Here is a 27271-nt window from a genome sequence, read left to right as displayed (position 1 = left end):
TATTTATTTTGTCTCTTAAAATGCATTATCTATTCATAGAGATGCATGTATATATGTAAATATTTTATGATTATTAGCATAAAAAATGACTTACAACATAGAGGAATTTTTACATTTAAAGATAGCTGTTAAACATCTCAAATATTTTCCCACTTTAATTTAACTTTTCAGTTAATTTTAATATTTTTATCTTTGAAATTTTGGCAGTTGCGTTCATTGCTAATGCGGCAAAACACACTTAATTATTAGATACTGAAATATTTATTAAAACTGCCTTATTTTTCTTTTATTTAAATAAAAACGAAAATATAATTATTAAAATTTTTATATAAATATCAATATTTGTACATGTTTTGTTTGAAAAAAAAAAAAACCACGCATGAATGTGGTACTGCGGTAGTAAAATGTAATATATGTATTAGACTGGGTCGATTGTATTAACCGATATCGCGCCATCAATTTTTCGATAGGATTTGGGCTCAGGAATAGTTCCATTACGCATACCCAAAAAAATAATTTTTTAGGCTGCAAAATTTCATTTTTTTTCACTTTTTTCGACTTTGATTTTTAAGGGTTTTTTCATGACCTACTAAAAAAATTTTCATTTGATTGAAAAATTTTCATGTATTCCCTGTCCGACCCAAAAATGTCCGCTAAAAACGTTTTTTACCTTTCATAAACATGAAATGGTATATTAACTTTGGTCCGATGTTTGTAACGTTGAGAAATATAGAAGATAGACTCACCATTAAGTATACCGAATTGATCAGGGCGACGAACTGAGTTGATATAGCCATATCCGTCTGTCTGTTTGAACGCAAACTAGTCCCTCACATTTTGAGATATCTCAATGAAATTCGGCAAAATGATGTAATTTTGTATTATATTAGACATTTGTCGGATCCGGTAGAATCGGACCACTATAACATATATCTCCCATACAACGGATCGTTCATATAAGACGATTTTGGTCATTCCTGCCGCAATTTAGAAAATATAAACGTAAAACTCGGTGATATATATTTTAATATATCATAGAAGATTTTCTCAAAAAATTACTTTGATCGGAGCTATATATAGTATATATCCCATACAACCGATCGTTCAGATAGAAAGATTTTTGGCAATTTCTCCCTTAATTTCTAATATAAAAAAGCTAAACTTGGTGATATTTATTCTAATATATCATAGAAGATTTCATGAAAAAAATTATTTCGATGGGAGCTATATATAATATATATCCCTTACAACCGATAGAAACTTGTGGATATTTATTCTAATATTTCATAGAAGATTTCCGGTAAAAATCATTTCGATCGGAGCTATATATAATATATATCCCATACAACCGATCGTTCAGATAAGGGGGTTTTTTGTCATTTTTTATTTTATATTTATCTTAAAAATCGTTTAGGTATGTACATCTGTTCACTATATATTTCTTATCTTATACATCCGATTATTTGGAGATTACGAACGGGATAAGATTATTGTTCAGCCCCATTCATGAAAGGTATGAAGTCTTCGGCACAGACAGTCCCGTCCTTACTTGTTTTTTTTTTAACTGTTATCGCCAACGTTTTTAGTGAACATTTTTGGGTCGGACAGGGTATACATATGAAAATTTTTTTTAGTGGGTCATGAAAAAACCTTAAAAATCAAAGTCGAAATTTATTTTTTTAGGTATGCGTAGTGTAACTTTTTTCCTGAGCCCAAATCCTATCGAAAAATCGATGGCGCGATATCGGTTAACTTTCGTCCATACAAATCGACCCACCCTAATATGTATATCTTGTTATCATTATTCAGTTTTTTCTTGTAAATTTATATGATTTCAATAGATCCAATACATTTTTTTAATATTTTAACTTTGAATTAGTTTATGTATTTATGTTATAAATATTTTTAAGTAGTATTTGCTGATTGTTTTTTCACTGGTTTTTGTTCTGAAAAAGCTCATTAAAAGGCGCTTGAGTATTTGGTGAGGGCAAATAAACGTTTATGAATCAAAAATCGCAACTCAAAAAGTAAGAAAACAAGAAATTATGTTAGTTGTTAATACAGGTAAATGCGTTGATTCAAGTTTTTATTATATTTATTGTATTTTCTTCTGATTTTATACATAATAGAAAAAATACTTGTAAACTATTAAATAAAGTTTTAATTACTGTAAACTTATTGATTTATTTCATATACATTTTTTTTTTTGATTTAAACTAAGCCATAACTTTATCATAGTACTATACAAAATTATATTTTCTTTTTAATATTAAATTAGGTGACTATTTGCTAATACTTTTTTTTTGAACTCGAACTATTTTAAGTGATCTGAAATTATAGTTCAAACTCTAAATTGGAGCTGCGATAGTAAAAATAAAATTTTCTTTATGAGAAATTACGCTATTTTGGTAATGCATAAAATTAAAAAATATTGTTTTTGATATTTTTCTTTACATATACATGTGGAATTTTTTTAGTTTGATTTTTTATGGTTCCTACTGGTTAATATTTTGTTCCCATAGTTTCCAATTTTCATGATATACTGAGTTACTTTGCCGCAGTTTTTTCTTACTTTAAAGGTTGTATAAGCAATTTTTTGCACTAGAATGCATATCTCAGCGAATATTGCTATAAGCAAATTTCGACCTACTATGGAAACAGGTTTGTTATCGAGTCTTCTTTTTTTAAGACTGGAAGGCATCTACAAAGTCATGTTTAATTGAATTTTTTAAATGAACCTATTTTTTGTTTTTATATTTTCTTTTAACACAACAACACCGAAAAAACAATTTTTTTTTCAACGTTTTAGGCTTTTTGATATCCTTAGTTTTGCATAGTTATTCATATTTTAATAATTTAGCGTTAATATTTTTTCTATCTTTGGCGAAAGTTTCTGAGCAATACGTTTTTCTTTTATATAATAAATATATTTTTCTTTCTGCTTGCCACATATAAGCCACATTGTACATGAAATTTTGGTATTTTTATATTTATTAATTTTTGCTGGTATGGATTATCTAATCTGCTAATAATTAATATGTGAATTATATATGGTGAATCGGCCAACTGTCGAATAAGTCCAGGAAAATAGGAAACCACTTAGCGATAATTGTTGTATTGCAAACACATTTGCTGCCTTACAAAAATTGTCATATTTGCTTGCTAGCGAGTTAAGTAAAATTTTTAATTTGGTAAAGCTAGACAATTTTTTATTTTGAAGAGTTACGCAGACGTGTGATTCTCAAAATATATTAGCAGTATTTACACTTAGTTCTCATATGTTGGTTAATTTGCAATTTTTTAAGTGTGTTTTGTTTTATATAAAAAGCTGCCGACTGATGAGTAATGAATAACGTTTGAAATTCGCTATTGTCTTCTTTGTAAGAAAAGGTAATACTGTTAAGTAAGCAAAACGCTTTAAACAAGCAAAATGGCTATTCAAAGTAAGCTTGCCAAAAAATTGCTTTCCGTTTTGTACCGCCTACACTTGTGAAATTTTGCCAATCTTTAGTTATGTAAAAATTTAATTAGATAAAACGATTAGCCTGATAGCTTTATTTGACGGCCCCAACATAACCAGTCAACGGGTAGCGGACTTGGTGCCGATGTTATCTATCTATCTATCTAGCTAATCTGACCGATGGAAGGAAACTTTTTTTTGCTGAAGACGCGAACTCACGGATAAGAGTTTAATTAAGTCTATAGTTAACTATCCATTGTGAAAATGCCCTTAGCACCGCATGTTTGTATAGCAATGCTCGTGGAAAATTCATGCTTCGCGTGTGTTACTGGGCTATATCTACTTTGAAAAGAGAATTGTAAGCATGTAGTAGCCATACGGTGACATACATACAAACATAAATAAAAATTCCATTTTTGTAAAAAGATGGACTAATGTCAAAATCGTGCTGCGCCGGAAGTTGAAGTGTCAAATCATATTAAAAAAGCACCGCCATGATTGTAAGTGAACTTTATAAGCGCTAGCGCAGTAACACCGCACAGTGCTAGCAACACAGCTATAACAGCATAGTGCTGTGTTACTAGCAACCATTCTATAATGGCCAGTTCAGATACACATTTTAAGCTGCGTTGCCGGCTAGCTAGAAATCGAGTCAATCCCACGTTCCGATGGACAGTGATCCATATACATAATTCCATTTGCATGTTTAATCATTATTGGAATGTGGATTACGGTCCAAGCAGCTCCAAAAAAGTGTATGAAAAGTGTTCCTATTTTAAAATAGGTCCCTCGGGTATTGTAGACATAGTTAATTTCATGAAAAACAATTCGATATCTACAATATCGGAACGATTATGTAACCGCACTTTTTATTTTAAAGTTGGATTTCCTTCAATATTTTTCCAAACACAGTTTTTAATAGTGTTTTGGTATTTATTTTTAAGTACGAAATGGTTTCGATTCCAGAAATGAACCGCTAAGGAAAAATGCCATATTATTTTTAATGGAAATTAAATGAATGGAAATTAAAAATAAGTTTTTTAATCAAAATTACTATAAAATAATACTCCAGCTCAAATATTTTTAAATAAGCTTCATACATCCCTGGCCTATTTTTAAATTTTTCATGTGACATAAATACATCCATGTGCGATAAACAAGCACTTAACAGCAAATTATACCTAATTATTTTTATTTAAATATTAATATATTTCCTTATGTTTAAGCTATACTGGTAAATGAATGTTCTTAATTATTTTTAAGGCAAAAAATGAATGGATTTACATAATTGTTTTGCAGTTCAAGCAAAAGGATGCACTTAAATTAGACGAAAACATAAAATACAAATTAAAAATTGAAAGAGAGCATTTTTGAGAGCATATATTATTACCATATAGGTTAGGATGTGTAGAAGTTCGCCGTAGCTTGCGTTTGTATCATCAACAAAATTTCATTTTTATTTCATTCTAAGGCAAAATAATTACGTATGCGGAATAAATTTTGATGTTGTGTATTTAGCTATTTATGTATAAATATGCAATTGCAGAATGAAAAATTCTGTTTTCACCTCAGAGTTAGCTTTATATGAGAGGTTGAACTTATACATTTTTCAGAATTTTTAAAAATTAACTCTAAAAAAAAATTAACTCCTCGTTCTGCAAGTAGGCCAAAGAATATTCTTAAATTCCTATTGTTAAGCAAAACAAAATGAATACTTGTATTTAATGCACTTAGTGCATACTTACAAAGCTCATGTGTTATAGTTTTTGTTATTATTAAATTAAGCATATTCGGTTTAACGATCTTATTTAAATGAGTAAGTGTTTAAGAAGTAATTCTTCCGTTGTCATTTGTCGTATCCATTCAACAACATGAAGCGATAGTTTTTGTACGCCATTGGGTTTGTCATCTTTGTTTCATAATCGCTCATATAGTTAAACAAAATTTCCTTAAATTTATATAAGTTCCATTTGCTTCAACTTTTCGTAAATTTCCTGCTATATTTGTCCTTTTATTGGCATTTGATTCCGCTTTAAAATACCTCCAGTTGCATTCACACAGCTGAATTCTTGCCGAGTATTTCGCCACTACGTGCGTGTACGTAATGGCCATCAAACTCGATGGTGGAGTTTTGTTTGATGCTACCAGTTGGTGTTTGTAACGGTTCTTTTTCATCTCTATAAAGGTGAAAGAATGCAAAAAATTGATTAATTTAAAGAAGAAAAAAATAATTAAATATTGTTTTACCAAAAGCTATCTACTTATGAAAGTATATTACTTCTTATTACACTAACTAATAAGACCATTTGAAGCCTTATTGCTCCTAGAACATAGTGTATCATACTTATTCACAATGTCCTAGAATTGTGCACAATTTCCTTTGAAGCTACACACCATAGATTATAATGACAAGTGAGTAATTTAACGCATATTGGCCGAGTCATAATGAAGTTTTCCAAATAGATGCGTTCAACGCAATCTTATGCATGTCAGTAACATCGCCACAATCAAATAAAATTGTTGCGTTTGTTAATATAAACGAAACAGCAGTTTAAACTTATTTCGCCTTGCCTATTCACATACAAAATTTTGCGAAGCACTGTTATAAACATTCTCACTATACAAGCAAAATACTTGTTAACATATTTTGTCTCCTATTCATTTGCTTACATGCAGTGTTTTAATGTGAAAGCAGGTGGCAAAAAAGAGTGGGAAAAATAATTTCACTTGCAAAGTGTGAAAACTTAGCCAAAGCGGATGTCGAATTCTCCTTATTTTTTGCTTGCAACAAAAGTTGGAAGTGGGCTACTTTTTCATGTCAGATGGCGCCATTGTCGCTCGATCTGCCGTTTTCCATAAAAATATGTGTAATCTACTCATTGTGCACAAGGTGGCGTTAAACGCATCTATAAGAAAAAATGCCTATGTGACGGGGCCCTAAACATCAAAATACCAATTCACTTCATGCCCACGTCATAGTGAAATTTCTCATGTTCATGAGGTTTTATGCAAAAACGAACATCGTCACAATCACGCAGATATTGCGTTTGTAAATATAAAAGTACTTCAGACTTAGCAGTTGAAACTTATTGTGGCTTGTCCATTCACATAAAAAGATTTCGTGAAACCTTCGCATTTTACAAGAAGAATACTTGCTAATTGCTTCTATTCATTTGTTAAAATGAAGTTTTTAATTTAGAAAAGCACCAACGAGTGGGAAAAACTGCTACACTTGCAAAGTCTGAAAGCACTCATAGCCAAAACACATGTGTCTACAAAACACTATGCTTTGCTGGCAACAAAAGTTGGCTATTTTTTTATGTCAGATGGCGCTGGTGATGCGCTGTTTGTCACCCTCCTTGCTTATCAACGCACGATGTTGCATCAAAAATCTGATGTAACGGGGCTTTTAGTCACCTACTCCCAAAGTGTTATTTAAAATTTTATTTCCAAGACTGCCAAGGTTGTTGACAGATAACATAATACACTTTTCATTATACACCTTGCTGTTCCTATTTTGGTGTGCAACCTTGAAAACAACTAAAGGGAGATTCTAAATTTTATACTAAACCGTCAAAGTTAAATGGTATAAATTAGTTTAACTGCGGTTAAAAGTCTAGTTAACTTTTTCGACGGTCTATGGCCAAAGCATGGATCTAGGCGGTCACCTCTGCTGGAATAGCGTTTTAGAAGCACGTATGTAAAATTCAATTACCAAGCCCAAAGCTATGAAAATCATTAAACAGGCCTACCAAATTTGAATATAGTCAAAACCCAACATATTTCCAAAGGTTTCGCCAAACCTGAGTATCGAATCAAGTTTTCAATTCTGGTTCTTGTTTTCGGGATATTCTTACAACAGTATACGAAAATCACGTTTTTCAATTGCATTAAATCGCAATTTTCAACGAAAACCAATCTCATTAAAAATCTGCCGTTTGAAGGCATAATCCTTCAAATCCTTTCTCCCGAAATTTAATAGGTGATATATTGATAAATGTATATGACTTTTCACTCTATGTCCATTATCGCTACGAATAAAAGGCGAATTTTTTAATTGCGTTTGGAGTTGCGTGGCAGATGAAGTAGTCGATATTGTTTTTTTTTTTAACTTTAATTTTTTGTTTTATTAGTTTAATATAATGTTCTTTCGAACATATATTGTTTGCTGAGCCCGCCTACATCCGGTTATCAAGTGGCTAACGTGCCTAAAAATAGACTTCAAAAATGTGAAAAAATTTTGTATGCAGAAAATATCCCAAACCTAAAAAAGATGTTTTTAGCACTTTTAGGTACGAATATCTCTAAACGCAGAATGCATTATAAAATTCTGACTCCTGATACAAATTCAACGTACCAAGGATCTTTAGAAAAGCAGACTCATTTCTCGATCTAACATTTGTCGGCCTGTGTTATTGACGGTAAAAATTGTTATAGCCATGTCGTCGTATGAGCGACTTTTTTCTTAACATGGGCTTGTGCCAATTGGTAGGAGATAGAACTACAATTTTTTGGCTGAACCCGAATTCGAACCGGGTATTCTTCTTTTCTTGAAGTTTCATAGTGAAAGATCTAAGCTTAGAAAATATGTACTTTTACTCAGTATAACACAAGCATACAAATATGCACATTAGTCCAAAGTTGAAAAAGGCGATAAATGGCGAAGTATAAACCACGCCATCATCCTCCGGCTATAGTCACATAACAGTTAAAAGCGTTAAACAGTTTAATTTGCAGATGTTCAGATGCTCGGCAAGTTTTTTTGGCGAATTCGAACCGGACCCGAACTTGAATTATAAGGCCGAACTGTTCGTAACCGAACCCAAACTGAATATTATGTCATACTTAGTACATATTTGGAATGGGATCTTTTCACAGATTCTACTTCTGTGAAGTGATTAAGTGAAAACAAGTTTTCATACTTTTGAATGGTTTAGTGAAGTATGTACTTATTTTATAAATTATAATTAAACTACTATTTTATATTCATAATAATGGGAATACGGTTTTGGTGTGCAAACATTTAAAATAATTCTAAATACTTATGCTTGATTTTCACTAGGTCAAATTTTACCGCAAACGTTGTCATATGAATGCAAAAAGCTTGTCATTGGACGTCAATTGCTTTTGCCGCTCGCTTTGACTACAATAAATAAAAAATCCATATACTTTTTTTTGTAATTCTATAAACTAATGTCAAAATCGAACTACGCCGGTAGTTGAATTGTCAAATCATATTTAAAAACTACCAATCAGCTGATTTCAGGCCGTCACCTGTTTGGTTCCACACAGGGTACTATCAAACATTTATTATTTGTCACTTACAAATAAGTGAAAACGATATTTGCCGACTATAGTCGAAAATTTGACATTGAAAAACTCATTTCAGAATGCCGCAGCGCGTGTGTAATGGAAAATAACAAAAAGGGCTGTCAAATAAATGAACAAAAAATGTGTGGTTAGGTTTTAACCACACACTACTTTATCGACTTTGATTCAGTTATGTATGTGACAAAGTGCAAACCAGGCATGCTTAACGAACTTCGTTTCGTTTATTAGCGTTGATTATCGTAACGAAATGATATCGTTTCGTTCGTTAAGCATGCCTGATGCAAACGCATTTGACACCAAGTGACCACCAGATCAGTTTTATGCAGGTTTTAGTGTCAGTAATTTTGACCTAATGAAGACCAAGGGTTTAGTAATAAAATTGTAGTGAAAAAAATTTTAAGCACGTGCAACTAAAGTGTATATGTACCTACATACAAACATTCAACAAACATAGAAATACAACATAAAAAGGTTAGTGTGCAGCATGAAATTTATTATCAACGTTTGTTATACGTACAATGGCGATGTCATTGGTGATCCACCAAGTTTAACTGGTGGCGGTAATGGTAGCGGTGACGGTGGAGGCTCCTTAACCAATTGCCCACTGTAATTAGTTAGCGGAAAATGCCAACCATAAAGACTGCTTGTTTAAATGTTTCACGTTTTTATTTTTCATTTCAATGATGAATGTGTTTGAATATGTGTGGACAGTGTTAGAGGAGATGGATTTGTTGTTTATAATGGGAATTAGGTTAAAGGTCAGAGGTAAATACGGTAAAACAATTAACCACAAGTAGCAAGTACAGATAATGCTTTTGTAAATGTGAGTACATAAAGAGAAATCATTTTAGTTATTTGCTACATTTTCGAAAAGAGATAGGCATGACTTATTAAATAATGATGATGTTGCAGTATTGGATTTTGGAAAGGCGAGAAGTACAGAAATGAGAGATTATGGCCCGGTTTTTCAGTAGTTGGTTAAGTTAAGCTTCAACCAAGTTTGTTAAAACTCTTTTCAAATTTAAACTCCAAAATGCAGGCTGCTTTGTGGTAGGTTTTTTTGTACGGCAAACATCGGTTTTTCATTATTTTCATAACTTGTACATACGCCAACAGCTGGATTTTATTTACCTAACAAACATGAAGAAATATCGAATCGGTCTTCTAGAAATATATGTATATCTAGTTCTGAAATTGATATTGATTGATCTTTCAACCACTATGAAACCTTTAAGAAATGTTTTAAAATTTATTGTTCTCGAGTTGATCTTCAGCATCACTCTAAAATTTTCTCCAACCTTAGAGAGAGCACGTCTCTTCAGTGATATTCTACATTGGATATCGAGTTGATGTGGAGTTGAAAAAAAATTTATTCCAAGGGGGCACCACCAAACCCAGCAGCTGTTATGATGAAAAATAAACAAATGGTTGGTAGGTAGCACTATATTATATACATTGGACTCAAATGTAAGATTCCAGTACATTTGAGAATCACATTTTAGTATAAGTTTCGCCTATTAAGTAAGCATTTTTAACTTTATGAAATGTGCCTTTTTTTAAACCGCTATCATTTTCAAGTTTGGAAACAGTGCTTGAGTTATCAAAATGAGTTCTACTGTGTACATATTCGATACTATTTCTGAGGGGAAAACGCTGTCAAGTAAAAAGTATAAATCAAACTATGGTCACTTTCATCAGAGGAAATATACATTATTTATAGAAATGAATGTAAAAATAGTGTAGCCTGGGACTTTTTTCAATAATATTATCACGGATATTAGCATCACTAAGCTATACCATCACTTAGGCGATGCTAAGGCATGCTAAGCGATATTTACGTCAATAATCAAATCATGTATACACATATATAAGGCAGCCGAGAGATGTCACACACAGATGCATTTACTTATACGCCTATGTGTGCGCGAGAGACTGTAAACTACAAACATTCACATCAATAATTCAATCATTATGTATCTACATAAACGAATAAATAATTGCGTCTACACATATGTACCATGTACGAATACGAGCAGCGGAGAGTCAATGCGCAAACACATGCATATATCTGAGATACTCCTATAAGTATGCAATGAGAAAAACTATAAAAATTGTGCAATTGTAGTTACAGCTGAGAAGTTTGAGAGCTGCTGGACTAGTAGATTCTCGAAGCGACTAGAAGATGCGAATGTTAAAATCAAAGAGTATAAAAGGCGACAGATGTAGAGGCGCGGTAATTCAGTTTGATTTGAGGTGTCAAGCAGTTACGACTAAGACGATATCTAGCGAGCAATAGCAGTATTATTTTGAATAGTGAGTTTCATTTGAGCTATCAGTTTGGTTATTAAGCTATTCGTTGCACAGTTTGAGTGTTATTGTGAAGTATTTTAATAAAGGCCATTTTGAATTATTACATATTGGAGTTATTTATTCAACAGTTTAGTGATCGAACTTAGCAGAAGGTTGCAAATAAGAGGATTTGCAAGTAAATTCGCTACAATATATTTTGCTATCAAAATAAGCAATAACGCGAAAAACTGATAGGTTAACTAGTGCCTAACCTTGCCAAATCAGAAAAATGGCATACTAAATTTAAGCGTAGTTTAACTGAGAAACTGAGCTGAACTTGTACTGAAAAACCGGCCCTAAGCCAATGGTCGACAAGACACTTTAGCAAAAAATATATAAAAGAAACATGATATAATTTAATGACAACACCAAAGTTCATTATTAAATGCTAAACACTAATTGAGGTTATGTCTTGCTAGATGCGTTTTCGGAAGAGGATTATTGGAGGGAAAGTAAGGACAAATAAATAATATTGCACTAAAAATAAAGGACTTCACAAACATCAAATGTGCTATCTAAAGTAAATTAAAATGTAGGCACAATCGGAGTTAGCGTTAACATGAATGTGTGAAGGCAAATAAAAACAAAAAAATTAAAATAACTACAGCACGAATAAAATTATACGTAAACCAATGAATTGCGATTTAGTAGTCATGATTTTGGTCTAGCGAACACCCAAGCGTACTCAAGATCAGTGTGCGTAATCCGTAAATTTTCACTGAGCCGGTGTGGGTTTGTTTTGTTTTCACAGATAAAGAAATAATAATGAATTCCGCAATTTTGTTGTTTTTTGTGTGCAAAATTAATTTTTTGGTGAAAAAAGAAAGGGCGAAAGAAAATCAAATTTTGAGAAATTAATTTCAGTTTTATCTATGATATATAAACATTTTTTTGCTATTATTTTCACTCAACCTATTTTTAGTGCAATACTATTTACAAATTTGACATACCTAATATTTATTAAGAAAACAAAAAAATGAATGTAATTTTACAGCGCTTACCTGCCCAATTTCGCTTCATCATCAATTTCGGATGGCGAGCGTTTCGCTCGGTGGCACATTGTAGCCATTATTCCCATGCGTACTGTAACACAGCATAGGAGATCAATTATGAAGAGTAAAAGCAATACACCGCCCACAGCTATGCCCACAATGGAGGCAGAGGAGAGTACTTGGCGTTCGGCTACTTGTATGACATCGATTCCTATTTGGTGATTGACAAATTCAGGAAAGAAAAACAATAAAGAGTAATGTGAGTAGCTATGTTTACGAAAAGGCCAAAAAATTTAATATATACATACGTAAATTAAAATTTAGACTATTTACAGTATGTTTTATTATTATTTTAGACAGAAAATTATTTATGCCATATCAAAAAACAAAAACTCTATGGGGCCTAGTCTTAGTGCAAATTAATAATTTAAATTTAGTTTTAGTCTATTGACGGAACTTTTAACAGTCTATCTGTCAAAGAATAACTTTAAGCTCTTACTTGATTTTGACTTTTAATGCAAAAAAAGAGCGTAAAGGAAAGGTCAAAATTACTAGGCTTTCACACAATAAATAAACACGAACTTTTTCTTGAACATTTTCTTATGATGAAGATACCGTGCTTATGGGACCCTAAAGCATATATGACACCATTTTTTTTGCTTGGATTCCAAGCTAAAAAAACTGACGAAACTTTATCGGAACTTCAAAACACAAAAACAATTTCTATCATGGAAAAGCGAGACCACTATTCCCCCAAAAAATTAGTGAGTTTGAAATTTATGTTTTACATTTTATTTTTACATTAACACTTTTAACAATAAAAACAATGCAAATACGCGAACATTATTTCAGTCTTTATTGGTTCACATTTTTTACAAGAAAGTTGATTTTAATTGTGTTTTTATGCACCAAATTCGCAAATTAAAAACAAAATTTTCATGTGTCAGAAAAAAAATAATGAAAAGACGGCCGAATGTCAAAAAAACCTATCCAAATACAAACTGGCTCGTTTGCTTTTAATGAACTAGGTTGTATTTTCCTTGAATTTCGTTAGTTTTTTGAAATATAGTTCACACACTTACACCAGTACTGAAGCCGTATTAGAATGGAGTGCGACAAAAATTTGAAGATAAAATACAAGAAAAAATACACGAAAATAAAGTAGTGTCATATTCATAGGTATAAGTGAGTGGTTGTGGAACCCAAACCGTCCATAGCACAGACGTGCCTTAAACCAGATATTAATTCTTTATTTGTAGCAATAAATTTTCAGCATAAATAATTTTGTATCATTCACAATTAAAAAACCTAAACTTATAATTAAAATTTGCACATATCATTTTAGTTATTTATACTTATTTTAAAAATTTGCTATACATTTTTTTCCGTTAAATAATTGTAATATTTTACATTTTTGTGTGTGTATATGTGATATATTTTTGTTTGGAAAACGAAAGAAAAATATCAAATGAAGCACTAACTAAATTATGAAAAAAATTAAAAAATCAAAATAGAAACCAATGAACTAAAATTTTAAGCAAAACTTAATGTAATAGAAAATATATATAATATACCAATTGCCAATAAAAAAAGCATTCCGGCCAACTGTGGAAGTACAACTTACAGGTTTGCTGGGTTCCTATGGGTGAGTGAGCTTTGTAGTGCATGCAAGTACAAGTTTTTTTTACAAAATATATTTCGTTTTAAGCCATAAAACAACAACTTTAAATATACCAATGCAAAATAGGAAAACTAAACTAATATAAGCAAACGAATTAAAATTTTTAGACAACTGTAAAATAGATAACAATAAAATAAATAAAGAAATTGGCGTTTATTTACAATAAAATAAAAATGCATTTAAGGCAGTTGAAGCTTTCTTATTTACAAAATAGTTAAACGTAATATAGTAACAGAGAAATAATATAGTAACAGAGAAATAATGCGAGAAAATGTGAATTAGACGCTCATTATTTGTCGAAAACATATATAGTGTGGTTGGACATTAATATTTAAGCAAAGGAGTGCATTGAGGAGAGTAACAGGGCCATGGGGTAACTCTAATATATAAGGGAAACGATTTTAAGCCAATAGAGTTTTATAGAAAACAATTTTTACCAAAAAATGTTGTCATGAGTTAAGCCGACTATTAAGCTAGTTAAAAGTACAATATACAAATGTTTCTTTTAATATTTCAAATTTATCTTAGATGTTTATTTTCTTCAAAGTTGTTAAACAAGTTTAAGTGTTCAACGTATTTATGAATATTTTTTCTTTTTTTTTTTAAATTACATATTTACTTTCTTGAAAATCTTAACAATAAATCACTACATGTTTTATATAAAAATATGTATTACCTGGTGAAGGAGTATTCTTGATTTGCATTGTTCATAAGAGTGCTGCCGTGGTAGGTGAAAAAGTACGGTTCTTAGGGTATAGGGGCTGAGTGGGGAGGATACTTGTATGTTAAACGAAGGCATGCTGATACACTGCGCAGTCTAAACTAAAACAATATTCCAGAGTTTATACTTTTGAATCCCTTTAAGGGCCGCGTTCACCATCTTCGCTTAACGCTAACTGGCGCTTTATTTGACAGAATCGTTTGGTAATCTCTCAAATAAAGTGCCCGTTAGCAATCGTTAATTTGGAGATGTGGCTTCGCGTGTGCCTAAAAGAGAAAGAGTAGCAGTAAAACTAGCTGCGTTGCGGCAAAACTGCTGCACATCTAACTTGGGTATTAGTTGTAGTAGTTTTAGGCCGCATTTCCATAGAACACTTTGTTCATTGCTTCATTTTGACAGATTTGTTTAACGTTTAGTGTAGGTTCTGTTTTAAAACACAGAGTATCAAACAAGTCTTTATATTTTTAAAATATGACGCGACAATCTGTCAAAATGAAAACTTTTGTCAAACCATTCTTAATAAATTTGGTTTAAAACTTCCACCGATACCGATAATTTGTAGCCCTCACGAATAATTTAAAGCTGCTGAGATGATCGTTGTAAATTTAACTCTGTTATATTTCATTTACTATTATTAATACATTATTTGATGTTTATACATAATTATATTAATATATTGTTAATTTTTGTTTTAGTTATCTAATTGTGTATTTGGGCAACCAACATTTTACACAAAGTAATTATTTGCTATTCACTTCATTTAATGTTAAAAAAGTAACTTAAATTATTTACAAAGTTTTCTTTTATAACAATTTATTAAAACAAAAAAACCTAGTACAATTCTGGCGTTGTCATCGGTAAACTGTTATTTCTTATAGACAATTTATAAGTATGAATTACAAAGACAATAGTCCAAAATTTATTCTTTGGGTATACTTTTCCAAAAAGTTTAACGCCTACTCAAGTCTCTTGAATGGTGGGTTTGGGGCTCTATTCTGACCAAACTATTCATCTTGTTAAAAAAAAAGAAACGTTGGTGCTAAATTGTATACGCTGAGTGTCGATTTTCTGTTAGAATTTTTGATTTTACAAAATTACAAGTATACCCTACGAAGCTGCAATGCTCTGTTTTATTTTGAGCAAAGATGATGATTCCAGATCTTAAATACTTTATTCTCGTATTTTAAATTCTATTTTTTTAGATTACAAGGGTCTTTAACTGAAACCACATGGTTTTTCAAATAAATAAGTAGGTTTTACTAATTGTTATTTATTGTCCTGCAAACGTAAACAATGCGAGCTTAATATAAATATATGTTAGAAAGTAAATTTGTATGGTATATGTCTAAAACAAAGACTACGACGCGATTTCTTCCACTGTAGAAGTAACGCTTAGATATTATTATTAGCATTTTCACTATACACTATTACGATTACCTATACTTTTCACCTACTTGTACGTATTTAGCTATGAATAAATACCGATTACCTATTTCGCTTAATATATTTTATTTTACGAAGTCGTACAACAGTCACAGTATTGACATAATATAATATAAGCTTTTGTTCTATTTCTCCTCTTGATACATATCGTTAACTCAATTCACAAAGACCCTATATATACATACATATTTTTCGAAACTGCGTTTTTCACTAATTTCAGTATGATATATCAAAAAATACATCGTCAGTAAAAGTTTGAAAATTTAAGAACCAATAACAGCGGAGTTACGTCACTTTTACAAGTCACATATGCATGTAGGGAATTTTAAAATCAAATATTGTTTGCTTTTCCTGTACAATTTTAAATTTGTTGGTTAGGGCCTATGTGATTTTTTTTTTATTATCACTTATACTCTGCCCACCTATACATTATGCTAAGATTGTGTTAGTAACTTATTTTATTGTTACTTTTTAGTTAAGTTAAATTATATTATTATATACATCTTATATTATGCTTAAATATTTTGTCGAACAACCATGTGAACACCACTTAATTGCTCGCCCATAAACAATTGTGACGTTCCAATGAAGCGTGATCCAGATACGGATAGAAATTTAACATGCAAATGCAACAACAATATGAACCATATGGATCAATTTGTTGTTGCTTTTGCATGTTAAATTTTTACCGGTATCTGGTTCTCTGTTCATTGGAATGCAAGGAATGATTGATAGTCGTATACTTCGTTTTTAATCAACAACCAACAGAATGCATAGTGGGAAACAATAATTCATAAAATTCATAATTCACCAAATTCACAAATTTTAACGTTAGAAGTACTTTTGTTTTGATACAATAATCGCAATCTAACTAATTTTCAACTCGTACATTAAATCTGTTGAGAAATTTTAGTTAAAGCCCCGTATTTTTTAATAATCTTCAGATAGGTTATAACGTATAAGTAGATCATTAGTGAGCTAGCCAAAAAGTCTGAAATTTCGAAGGTATGAGTATCTCCGAATTTCCCAATCCAAAACCTACCGAACTGTGTGTTCTATTTCTTCATTTAAAATTGCATTGGCGTATATGGGAGAGATAGTCAGTTTTTCGCGTTTTCTGAACATATCGATTTTTTGAGTTGATTGCTTGTGCGATATATTGCATTATATATCGTCACCTTCCATTGCTGTTCACCGTTGGTCATTCTCTACACACTTACTTATATCTCTGCTTTTAATCACCACTAGTTTAGTTTTGTTTTAAACTTTGTATGTAGTGAACTCATTAAATTTTTTAAGGAAGTTTTTTGTACGTTTTTTGTTATCATTTGTTTAAACATATTATATGTTTTTTTTTACTTATTGAAAAACAAATTTGCTTCGAAATTCGGTATATTTTTATAAACGCTTACAAAATCCTTTGAAAGCTCAAGATAGTAAATTACTTTATCAAAATTTGGACTTGTGTAGAAATTTCATTCGTTGCTTTAACAATTACTTCAAATTATTACAGTAATTCGCATATGGGCTATGCGATGTGTGTAAAATGATTTTATTTTTGGAACGTACATAAGTACCCTGCAAAAATTGTTGGATTACGTGTTCCATTTTCTTCATGTTGGAGTACTCTAACAATACTCCTTTGCAATGCGTTTGCGGACCACCATCAGCCGATTATTGCTCGTTTTTTAACGACAGTGATCACGACACGATGACGATCGAACAGAGTTGCAAAAAGTAAAATATTGCATGCAAATAACTAATAATAAAATTTTACTTTGGCAACTCTGATAAAATGCAACAGCGCACTGGCTTTATGTACACATACTAAAGTATGTATAGAGAAATATTAGTTTCTTTATTCACGCAAATGCTAAATAACATAAGAATATTCGTAGTATAAAATATAAAAGTTGTATTGCCCCTCTACATTTACTTTCATTTGAAATTAAATTCACTTCGATAATTCTTTCCGACACAATTCCTCTTTAGTACTTTGGCATATGATCCTCTGTGGGTGCTCCATGGAGTACTACAGTGAAAGTACTTTGGAAAGTACTCTCACGTATGTACTCTATGGAATACTCACAAACAAAGCGAGAGTGGGATCACCTACTCCTCTCCTAGGACATCGCAATGTTAATTGGAGCACATTTTTTGTATGAATACAGATTAGATTTGGAGCAGTCCTATACTCCCAAAGGAGCATTCCTTACATTATTAATATAGTACTCGCGTTTTTTGAAGGGTTGTCCATTGACTGAAAATCGACTAGCTGGTATTCGATTTCAATATAGCATGCAATCGTATAACTGTAATTTGTCTTGTTCCAATAAACAGTGATCCGGACACCGATAAAAATTTAACACGCGAATGCAGCAGCAATGCGATCCATATGAATCAAATGGTTGTTGCATTCGCATACTAAATTTTTTATAGTATCTGGATTACTGTACATTGGAACACGACATTTGTTAAAAAACAGACGGTTTTTATGAATTACAATTTTTTTCATTTAAAAATTCCACAAACTCGAACTTTTGCCATCAAAACTAGACAAATGTAATTGTCTGCTGCAAAACGAATTTCCGAAAACGTGCTTCTTTCTATTTTCGAGGCTGCTAAAGAAGCAAAGTTCAAAACATGTGAGCTGATGATGGCTAACAATCCTCGCATTCCAATGGGAAGTGATCCAGATACGGATGCGAATTTAACATGCAAATACAACAACAATGTGATCGATATGGATAAATTTGTTGTTGCATTTGCATCTTTAGTTTTTATCTGGATCTGGATTACTGTGCAATGGAACGCGGAGAATAACTACACAACGCCTTTACGAATCGCAGAACCCATTAAAAATTACAAAAAAAAAAAAATATTCAAACTGTCACTAATCAAACGAAAACAGCTAGTCGATTTGCGATAATCGATTATTTTACCAAACAACTTTTGCTATTCGACGAATCGACTATTTGAATAATCGATTTATTAAGAGCTCTTTGCTTAGGGCCGGTATTCATTGGGGATAGTACAAGACAATTATGGATACAGTAGGAGTTAAAATTTTTTTCTTATCTAGCTTTTAACGAAGAAAATTATATGCTGCAGTTGAAAGCAAAATTACTGTATAAGGAATTTTAGATGTTCAAATGAGGAGGACAAGTTTTCACGACTCAGTCAGTTTTAATTTATTATTATAAAAACTTTAAATATAAAATATTATACAAATAGTCACTAGTGACTTTGTTTCTGTTTTTGTAGTGCTCGGTCCCGTTACCTCGCCTTTAGGAAAATCCCGAGCCCGTATCATTAATGTGGTTCAATAGAGAAAGTATTCTGGTAGACTTAAATTTTTAAAAAATGCATCGGAAAAAAAGTATTTAAAAAAAGAAAGCTATTTCAACCTTATAAATAAACTTTTTTCCTATTATATTTAGATGCCCTGCGATAGATATTAAAATTATGTTAACATAGTTTCCTATTGAACCTAGTTTATTGACTTTAGGATCAATCAATTAATCGAAGCTTTAAGTTTTAAAGTTCGAAAGGAGCCATGAAGATGCATTTTCGGCGAACAAAATACCTGCGCTAAAGCGTGAAATGAGATATATGATAACTATAACTAGAATGTATCCAAAAATATCTCAAGACCTTGGGCATAGAACTAAATATTAACATAATTTTTTTAAAGTTTTAAAATACAACAACCCGAAAAAAGCCATAAAAATTGTATAAGCAAACTGCTAAAAAGTAATAAGAAAAACCTAATGAGCAAAAAATGATAAAATTAAAAAAACTAATTTTCCACCTTTTCAAAACTTTTATTTTATTTAACAGTTACAAATTATTATTTATTTATTATTCTTATTCTCAAAAAAACATTTACTAGATACATTTGTTAAAAAATTTAAATACTGACCACAGTAAATAAATGCGCGCGGTTTAGAGCTTAAGGCATACAAAATTTAAACTTAATTTTTAACAGTTATTCAATATTTAAGTAACTAGAATATAACAATATATTTAATAAAATGTAACACTATGTATGCAGAACAAATTTGCTAATATGCGCTTTAAGCTCAAATTGTTAATAATATGTATATATTTTATTTACAAGACTTTGTTGCTATTGTTACATTGAACCAACGGAAGAATTTGCTAGAAGGTACCAGTCAAATATAAATTCCAAATATAAAGTCCAAAATCATAAATTATCAGAAATCTTTCAATAGCGATATATTCATGTAGAAAACAATCGCAAGATTGTTACCTAATAACTCATTGGGACGTGATTCAAATAGAAGGCTCAAGGATTCACTGCTTATTTATAGGCGAAATTAAGTACTCAATCTTAAGTAATGTAAAATTAGTTGCAAATCAATGGCCAGTATTCATAGACTAAGTAGTTGTTCTAATTTAGTGATGGTTGTGTGACCTATCTTTCATCGGTCTATCTATAAAAAAGCGCGGTATCAACAAAGCAAGAAATAAAAAATTCCATAAAAAAATGCTCAAGAAAAATTTCGTTTGTCAAGTAGCTTTCAAGAAAAGTCATACTCTTTCTGCTATCTTCTTCTATAGATTCTTAGCAAACGTGCAGGGGGAGCCCTAGTTTCGCCAATATATATACATGTGCGTCTCACTACTCCTTGAGCAAAGGCCCTGTAAGATCACAATCGGTTAAATACCAACGATAACAGTGACTGTATTTGTGAGTTTTTTGAACGGAATTCGCAATTTCATTTGGGCACAATAGTTCTTTTCTTCTTCTTTAACTTAAGTAAATTTTCAATTCGAGTACCTATATTTATTTGAACAAATTTTTTACTTATGCATTGCTGAATCTGATTTTTCACACAAAAAATATATACGAAATTTTTCTTGTGCGTTTTCTTATGATGTGGGTACTGAAAGGTGCAACTAAATTTAACTACATGCTAAAGTTGACATTAATACGCCCAAAGATGCTGATTTGTTTTACTAATTTCGCACAATTATACAAAATCGAAATACTTTTAATAAAAGGCCGGATTACATTGAACACGGTGGCTCCAGACCACAACCACGAAAAAAAAAAAAATTGACGGTAACCCTAGCCAAGGTAAGCCTTTATTCATGAGTTTTCTAGCTTCGTATCACTATCCATTCTCGCGGGAATACTCTGGATCACTGCGAGACTTTAGAATCAGATGTCGTGATATTTTTGTACACATGAGTTGTGATAGGCGGTCGCTTTATTTAACGGCTAAAGGCCAAGTAGCGACATCTATTTTTGAAAGAGTAGGTTTATTAAAGGCAGTGTTGCCAAACTAAAGACAAGAAATTAACAAATTATTTATCTCAAATGTAATCAGACCTTATGGAAAAATATTATAATATATTACATTGGTTCCTTCATAACATTTGTGTGGCTGGTTTAGTTTTTTTTTTTGTACACGACAAGGTTATTACATGTTTACGTAACATACGCGTAAGTCATATTTGTATGTATGTATGGAAGTTTGCATTTATGATTTTTTTATTTACAAACTGCGTTTACTCAAAATAGCTTACGATTTCGATGATGTTCTAGCTAGTGGCGGTATACTAATCTAATTCACCACCACTTTTGCACGCGGTATGTTGTCAATTTTCATAGTGTGCAGCGTTGAGTGCGTTATTTGCCGACTTTGTGCCCACGCGAAAGTATTAATTGCCGCCAGTGCAATAAGTAGTAAACAGTGTTGCCAGTATTGTGTTGCAGTCGTTATACCAAGGGTGCTGACCGCCGCGCCAGTATAAGGATTATCTAAAAAAGCATGTGCAAATGCATTTTCGTTTTTGGTTGGTTTTTGTTTACGGTTGTTTGTGTTTTTTTTTTTTTTTGGTTATTGAGTTTATGTGTGATTATTAAGTTTTCAGCGTTTTTGTTGAAAGTAAATTCATGTTTTCAAGTAAGCGTACATATATGACCATATTAATTTTGGACAGCACCGTGTTATTGGTGTAGATGTGAAGTAGAGCAAAGAAATGCAAGAGAAAGAGAAAAAAGTAAATAAAAAACACAAATTTGAGATTGCTAGCAAAGTTATATAACTCAGAATGTAGCAACAAATATACAATGAAAAGTTTTAATGATTATTTTTGTTGTTATAATTAAAGTAGTTATAGTGAGATTTTATAATAAACAATTTTTTCCGTATTTTTTGTGGCATTGCGATGAGGTGATTTTAATTAGTGCTTGTTACTATGAAAATTGGTAAGGCTGTTTGTGTATATTTTTGAAGTGTCAGCGACATTAACTGTATTGTTGCCGGCGACAAAGCGCGAGTTGACATTGGCTTTTGTGATTTTCTCGTTTGCGGAAGTTAAGTTTTTTTATGTGCATGAGTGAATGGTTATTTTCTGTTCAAACTGCATAAGTTTTTGTGAAATGTTTGGAATGTTGAGTTTTGTTCATGAAGAGAATTTTGTTAGTCCAATGCATAAAATGTTACAATTTTTGGTGGTTGCTAGTACTGCAGATGGTTATTCTAATTAGGTTTTAGTTTTAGTAATTACACTTATAATTCTTTATGTTGTTATCTTTGGTGATTTATAACGATTATGATTAATTAATATGTAGTGAAAGAGAGCCAAAGGTTTTTTTGTTTAAAATTTTGCACAGTTGTTAATTTTTTTCGGTTAAAAATACCAAACAAAAACAACACAGTCTTATATAACACACGCATAACACTCAAATACAAAATGAAATGGGTGTTTGATTGATGCAACGCTTACACCCATAAAGTCACGCACTTAATTTTATATATTTATTAAGTATATTGTTAATAATTATATAAAATAATGTTTTTACACAAAACAGAAAATTGACCCAAATCCCAACGTCGCTTACAAGCCGTGAGCGGAAACCATTTTTAAATTATAAAAGCTGTAAAATCGGAAAAAAATGTTTGAACAAATAAATGTGTGAACCAATGCTTGGGTTTAATTCCTGGATCCATAGCCTTTTTATTTTTATAACGAGTTTTGCACTTTCTTTTTTATGTAAATTAAAAACAAAAATGGTTTTTGATCACGAAACGTTTGCAACGTTAAGGCTTCAGGAAATGTAAAAATTAAACTCGAAGTAATGAAATACACATTTAAGCATTTCAATATAAGTCTACAGGTGATTGTGGGGAGACTAAGCGTACGATCTTTGCAAAGTCTAACTTACCGTGGTGACGTAACATGTATGTATATTGATAAAACTTTTGGAAAAAGTGTCAAACTTAGTACTTATCAGAAATCGCAGTGCTAATACTCATTTTCTCTACCATTTAATTACTTGCGTAGAGTAATGTCACACTGAAGATATTCAACCGCATTCGAACTATGCTATCTTCCGCCCAAGAATCTGTAATACGATAATCTCCAACAGACGGAACTATGAACTATACTAGACGAAATATAGCGAATAGCTTCTTCGCACAGTGCTTGTGAAAGGAATCCAAAAATGTAAACAATCGGCAAATATAAAAGCTAAGGACAGTTTATATCATCTTCTTTGAACGCTGACATTTTGATAAATAAAGTGTCAGAGTTGATTGAAGATGATGGAAATGCCCCAAATCTAGAAACTATTTGACACCATAAGTTGTGAACGCTTTGAGAACGATTTCACCTGTGTTTGTTTTACGTGCATACACTGAAAGAAAAAAGCTGGTAGAATCAATCGAATTACGGGTAAACTCAACCAATGTTTCTGTCAATTTGTATTTAACGCAAATAACTGTCGAGTTAACTACACAAAAATTGTTAGTTCTTAATTAAGTGTCTCAACAGTCAAAAAAACAAAAATAAAAAGTACATAAAATGTAAGCCACAGATATGTTAAAAAAAATTACAATGTTTGCTCAGACCCTGCTCAAATTTTTTACCTAACTGAAAAACCCGTTTTCTAAAGATTTTGATGTTGCTTTGTAAGACCTTGAATCCAGGATTTTTTTTCGAGGCAGGCGTAGGGCGCTACCATCACACCACGGTCGCAGCCTAACTCTGCTATATTGACTAACAATTATTAATGTCACCCTAAGAAAACCAATGAAAACTGTGCAAATAACAGATTATCGTATACATTAGAATAACAGTACCTATCATTGTGGATAAGACATAGACGTCATAACCAATCACCTGATTTTTAATTGACAATCGTGGTCTCATTCCATATCCGCCATATTGAAAACCATTGTGGATAAAACAATTGTGATATCTTGTCCGTCAACTGTCCGACAGGATGTTCAAGATGGCTACTTTTTACCGTTTTTGCGGCGTTTTGACAGGATGTTCAATATGGCGGCACATAGAGCTATATTCAGCGCGTGATAGAAAGAACTACAGAATGAGACCACGATAGTCAATTAAAAATCAGGTGATCGGTTCTATTTGTAATTTTGGCGTCTATATAGAAGTTATCACACTTGTTTTATTCACAATGGCCAAAACGCTTAAAAGCAGCCATCTTGAACATCTCGTCAGGCAGTTGAGGGATAAGATATCACACTTGTTTTATCCACAATGGTAGCTATGACAGACATTTCTGTGACCATAGTCGTAAGAACAAAGTAGTGAGCGCAATGAGCGCAAGTTCCTGTTTAGAATTAGCTGATGCATTTGCATAATATTGACAGTTGTTTGTTATTGAAATGTTCAGTTCTGTTAACAAAAAACCAGTGAGGTAGTTTGAGAATCTGTCATTTTTAGAGAATATTGTTAACTTGTGATCAACAGCCTTTCTTTTGAAGAATAACTAAATAAATTTGTTTTATTGGCAAAAAACTCAGTTGTATTAACCATAATGCAAGCAATTTTACTGAATGTCTGTTAATTCAATAATAACAAGCCTGGTTTGTTCATTCTACTAGCTTCATTTCTTTTGGTGTAGTAGTAAAACAATAAATGTATTTAAGGGTCAGGAAAGAGTCCGAAAATGGGGAAAGACATCGCTTGATCCAGTAAAAATGCTCCGTTATGTGATTCGGTTTCTTTGAAGTGTGTTTTAGTGTGAAAGCTTCAAGATGTAATTTTTCTCGATTGTTGATAGGCCTTACTTTGTATATCTTCGAGAAAATACAGCATGGATTGTAGAACGGATTTAAGTCTGAAGATTTTTTAGAAGATTACGAATTGTCGTAAAAATGTGTTCCAGTATTCGAAGAAAATGTGAGAAAGGTAAAAATAACGCAAGCATATGTCATATGTGCGATGTAAGATATTAAGTGCGAAGAAACCAAGGCGAATCTATACTAGGTGGTGGCAAAGCGAATTCAACCAATTCGCCATGCGGAAGAATGTCAAGTCAAAAGAAAATTTTAATTGATTCCGATTAACTGACATGTTGAAGTACAAGGCGTTGTATGGAAAATAATCAAGAAGAAGCAATCAGCTGTTTGGATAACACCACTTGTAATGAATTCGCCTTGGAAGAAACTTTAAAATAGTGGGAAATATCAAGGCGAATTTAGTTACAGGTGGTGATATCCCATCAGCTGTTTGCTTCTTTTTGATAATTTCCAAGCAACGCCTTGGTACAAAAATATGTCAGTTAATTGAAATCAATACAAATTTTATTTTGATTTGACGCAAGGCAAATTCAATACCAGGTGTTGTTATCCCAACAGCTGATTCCTACTTCTTGATTAATTTTCATACAACGCCTTGTACAACAATATGTCAGTTAATCGAAATCAAGGAAAATTTTCTTTTACTTGACATTCTTCTGCGCTGTGAATCAGTTGAATTCGCTTTGCCATCGCCTCGTATAGGTTCGCCTTGAGAAGTAGTGCAGAAGAATGTCAAATAAAAAAAAAAAAAAAAAAAAAATTGTGTTGATTTCGATTTACTGACATCTAGATATGCCAAAGCGTTGCTTGGAAATTAGCAATAAGTTGGGGGATAAAACAACCTGGTACTTAATTCGCCTTGATAGAAATTAACTCCAAAATTTAAAATCGAAAAAAACTGCGACCTGATGTTGATTCTAAGTACCCTCGCACACCACACTTTCTAAGATATATGTCAAATATAAAAGATTAAAAGATATAGTGACGTAAAAAGCAACATTTAGGTAAACATTTTTAACAAATAAGCAACAAATACAGTAAACTGTATACATACATACTTAACACACAATAACAGAAATGAAAATTAGAAACTACACATTACAAGACATATAGAAGAATGTAAGTGAAAACATAAAATGAATAATGAAAATAAGAGTGAGCAAGAAATATAAACGAGCGAACGAGCAAAACAACTTTAAAGAGAAACAAAATTACGGCTAAATCAAATGGAACGTTGAATACAAAAATAAATATTATGAATTAATGCTGTTTTCTCTTTGTTTGAAATAAAAATGCTATTGTTTGTGTTTTTAATAAACTCCTTTTTTTAATTATTTATATATATGCATATGCTTTGTTTTAAAGAAGAAATCAAAAATCGTTTACTTCTTAATTTAACTAAAAATATTTTTTATATTAATGTATACGTATTTGTAGTAAGTATGTATATAAAATGGTTAAAGATTGTGTAAAATCAAAAATAGACAGAGAGAGTGAGAGCATATAGAGCACAATCTATTAAATATTGTATGATGATAAACATTTCTAACCAATTTTGTTGTTGTTAAATTATAAAAATATGTTTTTTACTTTTCATTATACTTGCGTAAAGCTAGATTAAACTTTTTTTAATAGGAATCGTATTTTCACACAAAAAGTATGCACACACAAAAATATAAAATAAAACAAACGATATGCAATAGTTGTGTAAAAAATATATATACTAGTACAGATCTATAGACGAATTTGGTTTTAAGCGCGGCATCCACATCGCAATAAATGAAAAAAAAAACACTCAAGAAAAATTTCGTTTGTCTCACACTCAAAACTCATACCTTTTTCTAAAGATTGTTTTAGCAAACGTGCAAAGGGGAGCCCTGGTTTCGCCAAGAATAAAGTTTAGGACACACTAAGCTGCACTACACTACGCGGCGCGGCTATGAACGGCAATGCTGATCAAATAGGCAAAAAACTGAAGCGCCGCTGCCGCTACATATGGCGCGGCTAAGTGTGGCCTTAGCTTAATATGTTTGTCTCACTGCATTCCAATGGATCCAGTTACTGATAGAATATTGTAACGAATTTAGTGCAATTCCGCTTATTCCAAATTTCTGCTAACGTTCGAATCGCTAAACTGTTGAATAAATAACTCCAATATTGAATAATGCCAAAATGGTCTTTATTAGACTACTTGAAAATAACACTTAT

General features: G+C 31.6%; 1 protein-coding gene across 5 annotated transcripts in view; it reads right to left on the bottom strand.

The window, feature by feature from the left end:
* Position 1: 1 nt before the first annotated feature.
* Fas2 (fasciclin 2) overlaps positions 2-27271 on the bottom strand; it is a 517277-nt gene continuing 490007 nt past the window's right edge. For 2 of the 5 annotated variants that reach the window (XM_067781353.1, XM_067781354.1), the window contains 3 exons: positions 12142-12343; positions 9309-9395; positions 2-5637 (listed from right to left, as the gene is read on the bottom strand). In XM_067781353.1, the coding sequence (XP_067637454.1) occupies positions 5514-5637; positions 9309-9395; positions 12142-12343 (413 nt within the window). In that variant the 3' untranslated portion in view covers positions 2-5513. Of the gene's footprint in view, positions 5638-9308; positions 9396-12141; positions 12344-15127; positions 21769-27271 lie in introns of those variants that run through there. The other 3 variants (XM_067781355.1, XM_067781356.1, XM_067781357.1) reach the window with 2 other exon arrangements.

This window comes from Eurosta solidaginis, chromosome 4 (assembly GCF_040869045.1).
Source record: "Eurosta solidaginis isolate ZX-2024a chromosome 4, ASM4086904v1, whole genome shotgun sequence".
In the NCBI taxonomy this organism is placed as follows: Eukaryota; Metazoa; Arthropoda; class Insecta; order Diptera; family Tephritidae; genus Eurosta; species Eurosta solidaginis.
The sequence above is the reverse complement of the archived record's forward strand: the minus strand, read 5'-3'. Positions and strand labels throughout refer to the sequence as shown.